Here is a 17715-nt window from a genome sequence, read left to right as displayed (position 1 = left end):
AAGCGTCATTGACGCATCGTCTCGTTCCCTTTCTCAGGGAACTAGGGTTACAGTCGTAACCTGAGACGTTTCTTGCTGCTTGCTTTTGCCATTTTCATGCTGCTTGCTTTTGCCAAAGTGGACTCATTATATTAACATTTATTTAATAAAGGTACGTAAATTTCACGTTAATTGGGATGTACAAAAAGAATATGCGCGAGATCCTGCGTACGCAGAGACATAACATTTTTTTGGTGCGTACGCACATTTACAGCTTTGTCCATACGCAATGTTTTAGTATGATTTCAACACAAGTCTTTGTACATGAGGCCCCTGGACCTTCTGTTTCGTCCAGTCTCATCTGCCCCGCCTGGGTCTCCACTGCCATAAGCTCCGTCTCAGTCGGTCGCCCCCTGGTTTGTTCTGACAAATGGGCTTACAACCTGGGATTCCTGGGTTCCACTCTGGCTCCTCCTACCGTTGTCTCCTCCATGGCTCCTCCTACCGTTGTCTCCTCCATGGCTCCTCCTACTGTTGTCTCCTCCATGGCTTCTGCCTCTTGTCTCCTCCCTGGATACTCCCGCTGTTATCTCTACCCCAGTTCTTGTGGTTATCCTGTGTGCCTGCCCTGTGTCCTGTTCTAGTCTTGTGTTTGTTTTGGGTGGATTTGCACATTTTAGTTTATTTTTCCTGTGTTTGTAGTAGTTTCCATGGTTTATGATTTGCACCTGTTCTTCCTTTCGTTTATTAGTTTGCCTTGTTATTTACACCATGTGTTTTTTGCAACCCTATCTCACAACCAATTCCTACAAATTCGAACGAGGTGGCTAATTTGTAAGAACTCGTACGACCCCAATCGTAAAAATTCGTACGATTTCTCTAAACCCCAGTGATGGGTAGGTTTAGGGACGGGGTCAAGGGTAGGTCATTAGTACGAATTCATACGAATTGGGCAACTCATAAAATATGTACGATTTAGCAAAAATCGTATGAGTGAGGTCGTATGAGATTCGTACACTTTGTACGAATTGCCGTGAGATCGGGTTGGTTTTTTTGTGTTCTTGGTTCGTTCACGTCGCTTTTACATGATTGTTCTGTTCATGCTTTCTTGCTCTGAGTATTTCAAGATTTTGTTCGAGTTTAGTTTAGTTTGAGTTTAATAAAAGCTACAACTGCTGCAATTAGATCCTATCTCTCAACTCTTTTCTGCAACTGTTCGTGACAGATGATTATTTAGTCATTTTCGCTTATAAGTATGGTTGAACTGGATCATGAAAGATCAGCAGGAAATACATTGGTTAATAAAGTGATATTAAATACATATTTGTGAAATTTAACATGAAATTATTGAAGGTTTGAATAATAATTTGATTTTGCATTTCACTGTTTTTGTTCATTTTCAGGATCACTGAATCTGTTTTTGTGTATGTGAGATGAGTAAATGCTTGCTCACATTTAGTCTAGAACTACAATAAGCATCATGTTCACACAGCGCACACAACGGCTCTGCACCTTTACTCCTGATTTCTCTCAACTAGGGGAAAGGAGAGCTGTCAGTAAATAAATGGGAAAGCAAAACAAAGGAACTTGCTTTACTTTACTGCATTACTTTGGTTACTTGGGAAAATTAATCTGAGTACTTAGCCCGCGTTACTTGTAATGCAATACCCCCAACACTGATGATGACTAATGCAAAAACTAATCTAAAGAAAATGTAAAAGTTGCTGAATTAAATTACTGATTTACCTGGATGTTAAAATGTTCTCAAAGCGTGTAAGTCGTGTAAACAAATCTATGTTGAAGCATGTTTGGTTGTGAGCAGGTTATGTAGTAACCATTCAGCTCTCAGTGGAAAAGTAAGCTGGTTCTGAATCGAGCTCTGTAGATTTTCCGGCCCGAACACCAGCCATTTCAGTGGAAAAGGGGAAAGGTGCAAGCACACACAGACCTGGGTTTCTGACAACAGAACGGATCAGATTGAGTGAAGCCACAATCTGCTCATGACCAGATAATGTGTATATGAGTGTGTGGCAGAGGGCAGCAGCGCCTTGGCCATCAGCGGCCTCCTCCTACTCCTGCGGCGCGACTACTGAGGGTAAAATTAGATGGCGAGTGCCACCCACGAACAGAGAGTGTGGGAGACAGGCGTGCCATATGCGGGTCAACGGGCTGCACCTCACTCACACACAAACTCCTCCTGTGCTGTCATCCGTCTCAGTTGGTGAGTTTGTGTGTGTGTGTGTGAACACTAAGACACCAGAATAAGCTGTATTGCCCTGAGACTGGATTCCATTTGAGGCGCGGGTGCAACATGGAGGGTGTTTGACGGACGGACTTTTAAGTGAGAATATTGCGGAAGTGAAGCCCCGCTGGAGCAGCAGGCGAAATGAAAACCCTCGGGCGCTGGCCGTCACATTTATCCATTCAGAGCAGCAGGGTGGAGAGAGGATGATGTCTTTAAAGTTCCTATATAGTTGGCTAGCTTTAACACATTATTAAGAATCACATTTTAAGAATGCAGTAGTTATTGAGTGACCTTTTGACCCTCACATATCATGGATCAATAAATCAGCAGTGGCAAAACATCACCATTGTTCAAGGTTTCCAGCTGCCCCGTTAATGATTGTTGCTAATGTCTGCTAGCATGTCTTTTTGCTTGTAAGAGATTCTTGCCAATCTCAAAAGGCAAATATATATATATTTTTTGCTTAGAATTATTTTGTAGTTAGTTTACAATTATTTTGTGAAATTTAAAAGATACAAAACAGACAAAAAATATATCAGGATATTAAGTTGCCATAATATTATTAAAATATATGTATTGTTAAAAATGTACAGGTTTTCATGTTTTTGAAAGCTCACCAAAGCTACATTTATTTGATAAAAACAAACAAATATTATTAGAATTTTAAATAACCATTTTCTTTGATTTTTTTATTTTTATTTTATTTCTTCTTGCAATGGCAAAGTTGATTTTTTTCAGCAGCCATTACTCCAGTCTTCAGTATCACATGATCCTTCCAAAAGTTTACTTTAAATTACAATATTATTATAATAGGTTTAAGATGCTCAGTATTTGGTGCTCAAAATTTCTTATTATAAATATCAATTTTAAAAACAGTTCAATTCTAAAGTCAAAAGAACAGCATTTATTTGAAATAGATTTTTTGTATCAATTTAAAAGTAACTTTTGATCAATTTAATGTATCCTTGCTGAATACAATTTATTTTTATTAAAATAAATAAATGAATACAAATAATTAACTAACTAAATTCTTACTCATCCCAATCTTTTAAATGGTAGTGCATATTTTAGATTACTTTTAGAAATTCACCTTTTTTATTTCGTTTTTTTTAGTGATTTTATTTAGTGATTTATATATTTTATTCTTAGCTAGAATAGAAAATAGTTGCTGTTGACCCTAACATATTGTGGAAATCACCAGTGACAGAACAATTTCCCATTGTATATGATTTCCAAAAAGGCAGCTGCCCCAGTTAGTGCTCGTTGCTAATGTCTGCTAACATGTCTTGTTGTTTGTAAGAGATTTGGAGTCAGTATTTGATGCAATATGAAGTCACAGATCCATATTTGTGTAGCACTTGGTCATGGCCTTAAGGACAAAGAAAGAGAGAGAGAAGCGGGGACAGAGAGAAAGGATAAGAAGAGAGCAGCAAGCATGTGCTAGGGCCTTGCTGACTCCGCAATCAATATACGGTTGGATCAGGCGGCGGCCATGAAAAATCCATGCCATTTAGCACTGTATTGTCTGGGATTCAAGTGCTATGTTTGGACTGTAATTTAATAAATTAATCTGAGCGCTTTGGACTTTTAATTGGTGTGCTGCCGATTACACTGCAGGCCACGACGCTGGAGAGCTTGTTTCAGAGCAACAGTGATTAAAAGAGCCCGGCTGTTCGGAATGACCCAGTGCAAAAGAAGGCCCAGTGCTTCCATCCAACATGGAGAGATTCCAGCATGCAATAAAAGATGCAGAGAACCAAGGAGCAAACGCGGAGGCTGGAGTCAGCATAGGCCTCAGCTCATGTTTAGCCTGTGCACTGACAGGGGTGGAAACTTGACCATCAATTATTTAGTTGTGGTTCAGACTTGTTACTAAGAGAGGGAAAGAGGTGAACTCATGTAAAAATGATCATTTCTCGAGCCGGAATGACTTCTCATCATGTATCCAATATTAATCTAGAGTGTCTTGCTGGTGCATCTTGAAGAAAAGCAATTACTACCACATTCCAGCGCCGGTGAAGGCTTTCGTTGTGTGCCAGAGCTCCAGGGTCAGCCCTTGAAGTGCAAAACGGGATCAGTGTTGAGTCAAGGCTGCGCCTCGTTTGGGATTTGTAAAAAATAACAATGAAATTCTGAAAAGGCAAGACCAAAGACTTTGTTTGGACTATAATATGATAAAACAGTTCAATAAAAACTGGATCTGATAAATTAAAATAATAATGATAATACTAACTGGCATTGCAAACCACAGTCTATGCATGAACAGGGTCTGCAGTGAAAAAAAATCTTGCAGAGAATCACAGATGATAACAACACTCCAAAGAGCCAATCAGGTCCCCACGTAGGATCAACTACATCCAGCTATTGCTTAAATTAAAGGATTCTTCGGACCAAATTGGTTTCTTTGTGCAACCTGCCAGAAAAAAACAATGAAATCACATTGTATTCACAGATACCAAGCCAATTGTATTATGGGAAACACATCTAAACACTTGAGCAATAATTAAAATTGACATCTATTGCACTTTTCACAATACATGTCTTTCCAAAGCAGCTTTACAGCGAACAGAGTCTAAAATCCCAAGACCCCCAGCTAGAAAACCAGTGAAAAAGTGAGAAAGACCACAGCAGGAAAGAAAAACACCTAACAATGGTAAAGATGTGGGGAAGAAACCACATGAGAGCAGAGGGAGCCAATCAAACTCTGGCCAATTTAATATGGCAAATATATATATATATATATATATATGTATATTAATTTGTTATTTAGAGAAACTACTTGACATCAATAACATGGACCCGTACGACCTGCTACAGAATGGACGAAAGACCCAAAGCACTACCACCTTTCACATACCCTGACATAGTCAATTACCTGGTTTATGGTATCAGTGCATAACCTTACTGACTTCACAATGCAAGAGTTCAGAAGCTTTAAGTCATTAGAAGCTTATGAACAATTCTGCTGCGGCTGGGTGCAAGACTTAGAAACCCCCAAACCTGTAACGTTAAACTGCGAGAGTTCAGTCATACTTGATGTTTCAGGCCTCGTTCATATGTGGAAATAAATCTGATATGAATCAGATACGTGCATTTGCACCTGCCATGCAACGTTAAGCGGACAGATCGGACATTCCCCTGTCAATGCGAGTCATACGGCATTAAAAAAAGTGTCTTTTTAAAACATTTCGCGGTACAGATATATCCATAACAAATTAAACAACTCTAGTTGAATAACAGAGTATTCATTTCGTTCGTTCGTGTTAAATAAAAGGCGAACTGTGCTGAAATGTGTTGGTTTTGAAATCATGCTTTGCTCGCTGTTGCTGCTGTCAGTTTATTGACAAGCAGTTTCTCTAAATAAAGCTGGCTAGCATTGTTATTTAGTCTCTCCCGATAGAACCCCTTTCATTTCTCTTTCTTCTCCATATCTTCCAAAGAAACTGCGGCATATCGCTAAAATGTAAACAAATACTAAGCTGCGCTGTCTCTCTTTCGCTATTTCTGGAATGTTTAGTCGCGCCTCTGTGAAGTTCTGAAGGCGTTGCCCCAGGCAACCGATAGCGTCCCCTACCATCATGGCCGACCGGGGCCAAATCGGCACGTGACTCCTCACTCTCAATACAATTATTTTGTGTATGACCACAAAATACAATTATTTTGTGTATGACCACAAAATACACCAGGACACGTTGTTATAATAATAATAGTTAAAATACTTAAAATAATTAAATTGTATAAAACATTTATAAATGTATATATATATATATATATATATATATATATATATGGATAGATTTATATGGTTAGGCAATATATATATATATATATTTTAAATCTATATTTAAGCTAGAATAAAAAATGGCTACAACTGCCTTTAATTTTAACTGGTTTTAATTTTATTGTCAGATACATCTTACAGTGCATTCAAATATTTTGTCTTCCCTGGGAACTGAAGCATGACCAACCCAGGCTCATTGTAAAAGTGTGCCTGTGGTGACATTTCTGCAAAATTATGTTACGTTGCTTCCTGCATGTTTTGTGACACTTTCTAAGTAAAATCCAGTGGCGGTAAAAGCTCATTCAGTTTGATCCAAAACGTGAATCTGGCAACATTTTCATACATTGGTTATATAACGCTGCATTTTGGAAATGAAATGTCCGGTGAGTGTTTTTGAAATTAATGTAACACCCACACTAAACACTACACTAAACCTACCCAGGTGTTAAAGAGATAGATCACCAAAGATGAAAAAAAAAAAAAAACATAAATTACTCACCCTCATGTCATTCCAACCTACAACTTGGTTGCTTCAAAACGTTCATAAAGGAATTGTGAAACAAAATCATATGAATCGAGCGGTTTAGTCAAAATTTTCTGAAGAGACTCGATCACTTTATATGATGAACAGATTGAATTTAGGCTTTTTTCCTCATACAAACATTGATCAGCAAACATAAAGAGAAGCTCAAACGCGCGAGAACAAATCACTTGCAGAAGCTCAAACGTGCTGTGTAACACGAGAATGAACCTCATTGGTTCTTGCAGAAGCTCAAATGTGCTGCGTAACACGAGAATGAACCTCATTGGTTCTTGCAGAAGCTCAAACGTGCTGCGTAACAGGAGAATAAACCCCATTGGTTCTTGCGGAAGCTCAAACGTGCTGCGTAACACGAGAATGAACCTCATTGGTTCTTGAAGAAGCTCAAACGTGCTGCGTAACACGAGAATGAACCTCATTGGTTCTTGCTGAAGCTCAAAAATGCTGCGTAACACGAGAATGAACCTCATTGGTTCTTGCTGAAGCTCAAACAGGCTGCGTAACACGAGAATGAACCTCATTGGTTCTTGCTGAAGCTCAAACGTGCTGCGTAACACGAGAATGAACCTCATTGGTTCTTGCTGAAGCTCAAACGTGCTGCGTAACACGAGAATGAACCTTATTGGTTCTTGCTGAAGCTCAAAAATGCTGCGTAACACGAGAATGAACCTCATTGGTTCTCGCACGCCAAGCAAACATGCTGCGTAACACGAGAATGAACCTCATTGGTTCTCGCACGCCAAGCAAACATGCTTGAGCTTCCGTTTACCGTAACTGATGTGTCCGTTGATCAATCCATACACATTTTTTTCCATTTAAATATAAATTGTATTTTGATACTCCAATACATATATTTTCTTGGCCCTGTAGTGCATTAGTGTAATAAACAGTTTTATGCTAATGTTGTTGTAAATCTGACAACATAAAATGTTTAAACAGTTTTGCATGATTATTTTTTGTATTATTTGTCATATGAGACTGGTTAGGAAAAGTATTGTCTAGTTTATTGGCACTATAACAATGCCAGTGCATTTTCCCCACATTTTCAAATATCCTGCTAGCTAGAAAAATCTTTCCTTTATAATGTAAAAACTCTGAACTGATCCAAATTCACAATCAAATTAGATTTAATGGAGCAGAAATACAATTCGAATACAGCAAATTCAGCACAACATTAGACACAAAAAAACAAGTCAGCACCGCATCCTGCCACCATTAAAAAGCTTAGATAACAAAATGTAACAAAGGGTTATGACATTCACTTGAAAGCAATTGTTCTGTGTTAATGTACAACTCTTTTTTTTTCACGTTTCCTACTGAGGCCTCGTTCGACTGGTTGAAAAGTCAAACAGATTCTCAATGACCCCATTGCAGATTTAGACCACAAATTGCGCTGATGCCTGGCTTTGATAAGTCCCATGCTGAGAGATTTCCCCCATCCCCTCTGAGTATCTATCCTGACAGCAGTACATAAAAGTTGAATAAGCGCTTTGATAAAACGAAGAGATGTCACTAAATCTAAAAATCCATCCTTAGGGGGGTACAAAGGGAGTAAAACAGTGAGATTAAGTAGTCTTGTGGGAGGAGAATGGAGCATAAACAGCTCTTAAATCTACTGACTAAGGGATATATTTCCCCTTGGATTCATATCTCACGGACCTAGTTATATAGGGCCAGTCAATGTTTTAAAAGCTAAATATAGAGTGTCATTTCAGGAGGTTAATCCTGTCCGTCAGTGATTTCAGTACATGTCAGTACCGGTAACAGCGCATTTTTTAGTGCTTGCAATTATACACAGGTGTGATTATAACACACAGGCCTCTTCAAAACCAATCACCATGTTAACCCTTGAACCCTGGAGTGTTGTAGTGCTCTCTGGTAAAGGGCTATCCTCTTCATCCAATAATCCACTGAATAACACTTTCCATAGCACTCTTTTCTAGCCAATTAACCGAGTGTTAAGCTTGCAGTGTGTGTAGTTAGTGTACCTGGTAGAGGAGCACTGATATTGATTCACGATGCTTGTTGGATGTTTCCTCCCATTGTATCTTAAATGACGGCCACGTCCTGCTCTCCCTTTCCATCGACGCCTATAGCAGAACATTCCGGACACCAGCCTCTGTCACCGAATTACAAAAAAACTAGCCAATGAGAATCACTTTAGCCATTGATTGGTTGTAAGAGAGGTTAATGCTGGAGTGACCTCCTAGGATCTCTTCTACTGACTTATTAAACAAGCAAACAGCTGGTCATCAATAGAAAGGTGGCGGTGTAATTTTAATGAATTCTTAATAATAATGAAATTAATGTCCTATAAAGGTTGGTTTAAAACACTCATTTCCCCAGCATTATTTAACTTTTCACATATGAGCTTATTAAACAATAACACTTTGTTAATGACAGTGACAATGAATGAAGATATATGATATTTGTATGTCTGTTAATGTATTAACTATACAATTAATGAACAATGACTTATTAGTTTGTGAATGATTTGTAAATAATGTATTACACTATACATATTATAAAGTGTTACCCCTAATGAAACATATGCATGGATGACTTGTTCACAATAAGATCTGTAGCATGCATTTGAAAAACAGATACTGTAGGTGGATTTTAATTTCATTCTGACCATAACACTACAGTATAAGTGTTGCTTACAGGTATATCCTTGTATTTAGCCCATTCGGTTATATCAAAACGTCAAATTGTAACTGCCACAGAACTTTATCTGTTTGAATGGCAATAAATAAAAACCACTCATTCCATTAAGTGTCAAAATGATGTCTTCTCACAATATCCCATAAGGGCTTGCAACGTTTTGTGACCTGGGACAACTGAATCCTTTCCTAACCCAGTGACTCATGCAGATTCCATTTCTGAAGTCATTCTTTGAAAATGTTTTAACCAGCCTGATGCTATTTTCCCCCTCCGAATGTATGTAATTATCCCTCTTCTTCGACATGAGAATATGTGATGTGAATAGATGTGGAGTGTGCCGTCTTTCTCTCTGTTAAAGGCACACAAAAGAAAAGCCCTTGCTTCACAAACATCAAAGAATAAGAAAGCTAAAAGCTGCAATCAGTATTTGAGTGAGGGATATTGTGCTCTGCTGGATAAAATGGTTGGGGAAGAAGTCAGTGGAAAAGTCACTGTGACAGCCTGGAGATTAATGATGTGTTTACGACAGACAGAGACGCTCAGAAAAAGAACTTGTCTCTTAAGTGTCAATAAGAGGATCATAGTGTTTAAAAGTCATGTGGTGATGCTCATCGTGTCTCGGATCATATGTTCTGCAGGCATGTATTTTCAGACATGTGCTGAAGCTAGAAATGTATATATCTACCAGTTTGAACAGTTACCCACTTTAAACAGTTCAAACTTATTTTTGAAACATGTTGTCTACACTGAGTTTTATTTGAGTTTGGCCTAAAGGAGGCACAAGCAATGTGAACATTTAAGTGTCATACACTGTAAATGAGATTGTGAAAACTAACTATAGCATTTCATGAGAAGAACTTCATGCCAACATTCATTCATACTGGTGATAGATAGATAGATAGATAGATAGATAGATAGATAGATAGATAGATAGATAGATAGATAGATAGATAGATAGATAGATAGATAGATAGATAGATAGATAGATAGATTCCATAGATACCATAGATACCATAGATACCATAGATACCATAGATACCATAGATAGATAGATAGATACCATAGGACCATAGATAGATAGATAGATACCGTAGATAGATAGATAGATAGATAGATAGATAGATAGATAGATAGATAGATAGATAGATAGATACCATAGATACCGTAGATAGATACCGTAGATAGATACCGTAGATAGATACCGTAGATAGATAACGTAGATAGATAGATAGATACCATAGATAGATAGATAGATAGATACCGTAGATACCGTAGATAGATAGATAGATACCGTAGATAGATAGATAGATAGTTAGATAGATAGATAGATAGATATATAGATAGATACCGTAGATAGATACCATATAGATAGATAGATAGATAGATAGATAGATAGATAGATAGATAGATACCATATACCGTAGATAGATAACGTAGATAGATAGATACCGTAGATAGATAGATAGATAGATAGATAGTTAGTTAGATAGATAGTTAGATAGATAGATGATAGATAGATAGATAGATAGATAGATAGATAGATAGATAGATAGATACCGTAGATAGATACCATAGATAGATACCATAGATAGATAGATAGATAGATACCGTAGATAGATACCGTAGATATATACCATAGATAGATACCATAGATAGATACCGTAGATAGATTCCATAGATAGATAGATAGATAGATAGATAGACGCTAGACCAACAAATAGACATATAGACAAACAGATACATGCTAGACAAAAAGACAGATAGATAGAGATAGATGCTAGAGAGACAAACATATAGATGCTGGACAAAAAGACAGATAGACAGACAGACAGATAGATAACAAAAAAACAGATAGGAAGAACGATAGACAGACAAACGTCTCTAAGGCCTTTGATCTGTCAGTGCTGCTCTACTGTGAGCTGAATGAGCTGCATCCACATCTCATTCTCTCTCTCTCTCTCTCTCTCTCTCTCTCTCTCTCTCTCTCTCTCTCTCTCTCTCTCTCTCTCTCTCTCTCTCTCTCTCTCTCTCTCTCTCTCTCTCTCTCTCTCTCTCTCTCTCTCACACACACACACACACGTAAAGGTAAGGTGATCTATACACAACCTTCTTCATCACTCTAGGTTGATGATGAATTTTGTCTAATACACTCAGAATCATTATTAGGTTTACTAGTACGCAGCAACCATAAAACACTAAGAAGAGAAGTGAAATAAATCTACTGAAATAAACATCACCTTCTTGGTTAAAGACAGATAAGTATTGTAGGAGGGATACAAAAGCTAGTGAGTATAGAGCAAGTTAATTTATATCATCATAAAGCTCCACTCTACTGCAATTCAGCTGCTATTACAATATACACAAAGGCAGCCTGGTGTAATGGATGTAACATTTTTTCATGTTGCATCAGGGAGAAGAGTAATGAAGAGATGTCTGAGCACCACCTTTATTTCTCTGTGAGAGAGCAGTCAGAGCGGCTTCTAACTAACAAATCCCCTTTGTACTTTAAAGAACCTTTTACTATGCAAAACACACTGTCAGTTCCCATAAGAAAAGGAAAATCACAAACAAGATCTCTGGAATATCTCAATTGTTTCTCCTGACTTTGAGTTTAAGTCTCCTGCTTCTCTGAGTTTTCACCTCACTACATGCTAAACGTACAGCTCTGAGTTCTTACTATGTCGATGGTCTCTCCTAAAGGAACTTAATAATAAATAAATGAATAAAAAATAAAATAAAAGTTTTTACTGAAATTAAACAGAATCAGAGGCAAAGAAAAAATGAAAAATAATGTAAACATTGTAAAATGCAGTTTTGCTCATTAATATCACACTGATTTTTTTTTTTTTTTTTTTACTTTAATAATAATCCACACACAGGGCAGCAAAACACACCTCAACATAAATGTGACAGAAAAAAGGAGCAATTTAAACCAATGAACTTAATGATTAACCAATTAACAAATAGAGATAATGAACTAAATGATCAGCGGCTTTGATGATTAATCATTGTCCATAGAAACTAATGATTGGCGGGAAACTAAGACAAAGGAGAACATTAATTGCGGATTGTGATTGTGTGAACATTGTGGATTGATATTGTGACAAAATGCTTAATTCCTCTAATGCTTTAATGGATTAAAGCATCTGCTTAATGCAAAATTGTACAGTATGTAAACTCAGTCCATTCTCAGGGTTGCTGGTTGGCAGATGTTTCTGCTTGTTCTTAAAGTTGTTTTATGCAGCCATCAATAATTTTCTGCTTTGAACTGCAGCCAATACAATAGAAACTCTTGAAATACCTTGATAATCCCACAATTAAAATTGGCTGAGAAATACAATAATTCTCCTGAGCTATGAAAGAGCAACAGCTGAGCACTAAATTCGATGGATATGCCAGGGTTGTGAATTCATGTAAAGAAAGAGTTCAAAAGATGTAGCCTACATTTAAAGACTATTATATAATGTCAAAAATATTAGTAAAATAGTTTAGCAGTGTTCATTAAAAGATGCATCAAGAGGGGCTTTCGCACCGGACGAACCTTTTCATAGTTCCTAGAACTATTGGCAGAAGTACCCGGATTTTGGCGTGTTCGCACCACAGGAACTAGGAACAATTATAGTTCTAGGAACTCCTTTTTGAGGAACTAATTTAGCCCCTACTTCAGAGTAGGGTCTAAACTAGACCTATAGGAACTATCCCTGACGTTAATGTATGCCGATTAGCCGAACGCACGCGAAACACCAGCACCCGCCATTTAAAAAATAAAGCTGTGTAAACACACAGATTATAGCCTATATTTACTCCAGAAACGAACTCTACGAACATGGACCTCTCAACCTTTATGCTGAGGAGAAAATCCAACGCAACTTTGAGGTTACCAAGCGAAATTTCTTCAAGTGCATTTCTGCTCAGCTAGCAACACTGGACATCAACCACACGGCATACGTTTATAACTTTTCATTACGGTCTACTTTCTATGTATGACAGTTCTATCTAATAACGTATTAGACAGGACTGTTAGACAGATCGTAAAATAAGGAACACGGAGAATACGAGCACTGTGAGCTCAGGCTCTGCCGTTCTCAGCGCCGTCAAAATAAAAGTCCCAGCAACAACAGGCGTGGCTTACGTCACTTCAGAGTTCCTACTGGCGGTGCGAATGCAACCAGGAAAACGTTTCTATGGGAACCATTAGTTTCACCACCCTGGTGGCAAGTTCCTGGAACTATCTGGTGCGAAAGCCCCTAAGGTGAGACAAATGGTCACTAATACATTCAGGCCTTTGTTCCTGTCTCCGCTGGCCAAAAAGTTAGCTTGCATTTCAGTAGCTTTAGGCTTTGGCCATCACACTATAGGGCAGGGGTCGGGAACCTATGGCTCGCGAGCCATATATGGCTCTTTTCCGGATTTTATATGGCTCTCCAATTTTCAAATGTTGACTGAAAATACACCCTCGAACATGATGATAAAATTATTTTGAAACTATTAGCATTTCTGATTAATGTATAATTCTGAATGTGTAAAATTAAATTAAATATGTTCAAAATATTTAGGTAAGAGACTCGCAGCTTAATATGAATGACAGCGGCGTTTGGCCTGTAGCTAGCCTACCTTTCAGAGTGCTGAATTTTAATTGGCCGACGGTTAGGCCTGCGTCAAGTCAAGATCAAGTTAAACAACTACCTAGCTGGCTGAATTAAAAATCATCATCAACGAGAGGAAAATGGCGAAAAGAAAAAAAGACGACGATTACCGTTCATTTCGGCCTGAATGGACGGATCAATTTGCATTTGTGGAGAAGTTGGGGTCCGCAGTGTGTCTCATTTGTAATGAACGTATTGCGTCGCTCAAAAAGTCAAATATTAAGAGACATTTTGAGACGCACCATGCAGCATTCGCCGCAAAACATCCCGATGGAGAATGCAGGAGAAAAGCTTGCGCTGAGCTTCAGCGGAGAATGGAAACCGGACAGCAGCAGCTGCTATCATGGACTAATAAAGGCGGGAATCTGAATTCTGCAAGCTTTGCTGGTGCTCTGGAGATTGTGCGGAGTGGGAAACCATTTACAGATGGAGACTACATTAAGGGTTGCATGCTCAGTGTTGCAAAAGAACTGTTTAACGACCTCCCAAACAAGGATAAAATTATTCAAAAAATCGAAGAAATGCCTTTCTCTGCAAGAACTGTTCATGATCGTGCACTGGTGATGGCACGCCAGATAGAGGAGATGCAAATCAACGACATCAGTTCAGGTAGTTACTTTTCTTTTTCCTTGGATGAGTCTACCGATGTGAGCAATATAGCGCAGCTAAGCATAATCGGGCGGTATGTGACGGGTGATACAGTGCGTGAAGAGAGTCTCGTTGTTTTGCCGATGAAAGATACAACAAGAGGTGAGGATGTGTTAAAATCTCTGATGGACTTTGCTGCAGAGAAAAAGCTCCCACTGAATAAGCTTATATCTGTGTGTACTGATGGAGCACCCAGTATGTTAGGGAAACATAAAGGATTCGTTGCCCTTCTGTGTGAGCAAGAGAAGCGGCCCATCTTAAACTTTCATTGCATTGTGCATCAAGAGGCACTGTGTGCTCAGTCGTGTGGAGAGGAACTTCGCGAAGTGATGTCATTGGTCGTTCGCATTGTGAACTTCATTGTGGCCCGAGCTTTAAATGATCGCCAGTTTAAGGCCCTGTTGGATGAAGTGGGGAGTAATTATCCAGGGCTGCTACTGCACAGCAATGTGCGGTGGTTATCCAGGGGAAAAGCACTCGCCCGTTTTGCTGCCTGTTTAAATGAAGTGAGGGCATTTCTGGAAATGAAAGGAAATGTTCATCCCGAGCTCAATGACATTGAGTGGCTCCTGAAGTTTCACTACCTGGTGGATATTACATGTCATATGAACCACCTCAATGTGAAAATGCAAGGCATTGGGAACACAATCTTGTCCCTGCAACAGGCAGTGTTTGCATTTGAAACAAAGCTGGAGCTGTTTATCAGGGACATAGAAAGTGGCCGTCTCCTGCATTTCGAAACATTGCGGGCATACAGAGAGGAATGCTTAGCGAGGGACGCCACTCATCATTTTGACCTCCGTAAGCTCGCAGCCTTTACGTCTGATTTACTGATGTCATTCAAATCACGCTTTGTGGACTTCCGCAGACATGCCGATTTGTTCAAAGTGATAACTCATCCACATGTGTGCACCGTGGATACACAAAACCTGAGTGTCTTCCCTGGAATCTCCATCGGAGATTTTGAGCTGGAAGCTGCTGAACTGAAGGTGACGGATATGTGGGTGTCAAAATTTTTCACTTTGAATTCCGAACTGGAAAGCCTCGCTCGTCAGCGGGCAGAACTGGCAAAGCAACATAAGTGGGCAGATATGAGAAAACTCCAACGTGAAGACAATCTCATCCTGAAAACCTGGAACGAACTTCCAGCCACTTTCAGCACAATGCGTCGCGTCAGTGTTGCTGTCCTGACAATGTTTGGCTCAACATACACATGTGAGCAGTCCTTCTCACATCTGAACAATATCAAAACCAACCTGCGTTCAAGGTTAACAGATGAAAGCCTTAATGCCTGCATGAAGCTGAATCTCACTAGTTACGACCCCAACTACAAAGCACTCAGCAAAATGATGCAGCAACAGAAATCTCATTAATGTAAGTAGGGTGCAATGCACTTCTTGTTAATCACTTGTCTATGATGCCCGTTTCTCAATTTTTGTGGTGTCTTAGGAGTGCTAGAAAGTATGATGGTATGAAGTAGCCTTAGCTTGGGTGTCAATGAGTGAAAAAAAAACAGCGTTATTGCCACCTACTGGTGTTGTTATTAAATAAAAATTGGCAAATATTTCTAATACACAAGTGTAAACTTTGCTGTGGCTCTTTTGAAAAATTTCTAAAAAAAAATTTGTTTGTTTGGCTCTTCTTGGTAAAAAGGTTCCCGACCCCTGCTATAGGGTAACAGATGCCATAGCAGCGGCTGTAACGATCAGGGAGAACACGGCAAACTTTTCCATGCCAATCAAAATGACAAGATCTATGTGCAACTAGAACCAGCAGAGTCGTCTGTTTCAGTTGTTCTTCTTCACTAACAAGCAGGTGCATGCATCCCATTGGAGGTACAGCAATTTACTTATGGAAGTCAGGCAGGCAACTGTCAGCAAAACAATTTCCAAAATACACTTTTCATCTGTCTGTGGAAGAGACACCACACTGTGCTCAGAGGAACAGGTGAAAGGAACGCCTCGGGCTGTGCTGTGTTCATGTCCATTTAGATCCAATCTGCTCAACCTTCTCTCAAATAAAAGAGACGGAAATGAGAGTTAAAGACACATGAGTGATTTGTCCATAATTGCCACTGGTGAGTCAGTAATCTTTACCTTACACGCAAGGGCAATGCGTGCTAGCTTTCTGATAATAGTGACTAAATTACCTGTAACATAATAAGTCTTTCAGAGTCAAACTTTTAGTTATCGGCATTGAGTTCCACTTTGCGATTCTGCAAACAGGCTTTACATGTTTAGAGGTGGGTAAATCCAATAATAGACTGGTGAACAATAGCCGCAGAAGTCTCAGTGAACGGTTATACAGAAAACAGAGGAAATTAGCCGAAACTCTGGGTGTAGTAATATAAATTTCTGTCTGTCCAAAATTAATAAGCACTGAGTATTTCAAGAGGAATATATAATAATTCTGCTCATGCATTTCTAGTTTATTTGCTACCAAGAGCCTCAAGCAAAACTATAATATTTTACACAGCTTTTTACAACTCTTTCAATGGAAAGCAGTGCGTTATAATTATGTACAAAGAACTGATAAATATACAAGAGCGACATCACAAACTTTCTAAATCATAAATGTCACAAAAACATCTATTGAACATTATTCAAGGAACATAGAGAGACGTAATTTTCAACATGAAAATGCTCACAATGAATACTAAACTGGGCAGCATGCAGTACTATTAAATCATTAAATTGCCATCCACATGATTTTCAGCAACATTAGTGATGTGACGCAATGGCTGAAAAACGGATTCCTTGTGAAAAAAAACATCATCTTATTTTTACCATTATTGCATCTCACTTGTGATCAGATTTTCAAAAGCTGTCGCCGCTTGCTCTTCCCACCTATGACATTATGGCATCCAATGCCAGGAAAGCCTATAAGCAACCAACAATACAGTGTCTTCCAGAGATAAAACCACAGTCTGTGTAAATGGAGCATCAGGGAAATATTGCAACCTAGGCTCATTGGAGAACATGCCTGTGGCAACATTTCTACAAAATTATATTACGTTGTTTGTACGTTTTGCGGCACTTTTAAAGTGAAATGTCCAGTGAGTGGTGTTAAAAGCATATCCATTTTTCCTCAAAAACCAACACATTCTCATCCCAAGGCGTCATCTAACTGACACTTTTGACCATGCGTCAACATGCCGACGCACATGGTACCCCTTAAGCGTCAATATGAGACGCTCATCCTCGGGCGTCAT

At 38.8% G+C, this 17715-nt stretch overlaps 1 protein-coding gene across 1 annotated transcript; it reads left to right on the top strand.

Moving 5' to 3' along the window:
• The first annotated feature begins 14170 nt into the window (after window positions 1-14170).
• On the top strand, window positions 14171-15877 carry LOC130101346 (protein FAM200C-like). Its single transcript, XM_056267032.1, has one exon. The coding sequence runs from the start codon at window positions 14171-14173 to the stop codon at window positions 15875-15877; it is 1707 nt and encodes a 568-aa protein (XP_056123007.1).
• Window positions 15878-17715: the final 1838 nt, after the last annotated feature.

Source organism: Rhinichthys klamathensis, unplaced genomic scaffold (assembly GCF_029890125.1).
Source record: "Rhinichthys klamathensis goyatoka isolate OS25496 unplaced genomic scaffold, OSU_Roscu_1.1 h1tg000254l_1, whole genome shotgun sequence".
In the NCBI taxonomy this organism is placed as follows: Eukaryota; Metazoa; Chordata; class Actinopteri; order Cypriniformes; family Leuciscidae; genus Rhinichthys; species Rhinichthys klamathensis.
The sequence above is the reverse complement of the archived record's forward strand: the minus strand, read 5'-3'. Positions and strand labels throughout refer to the sequence as shown.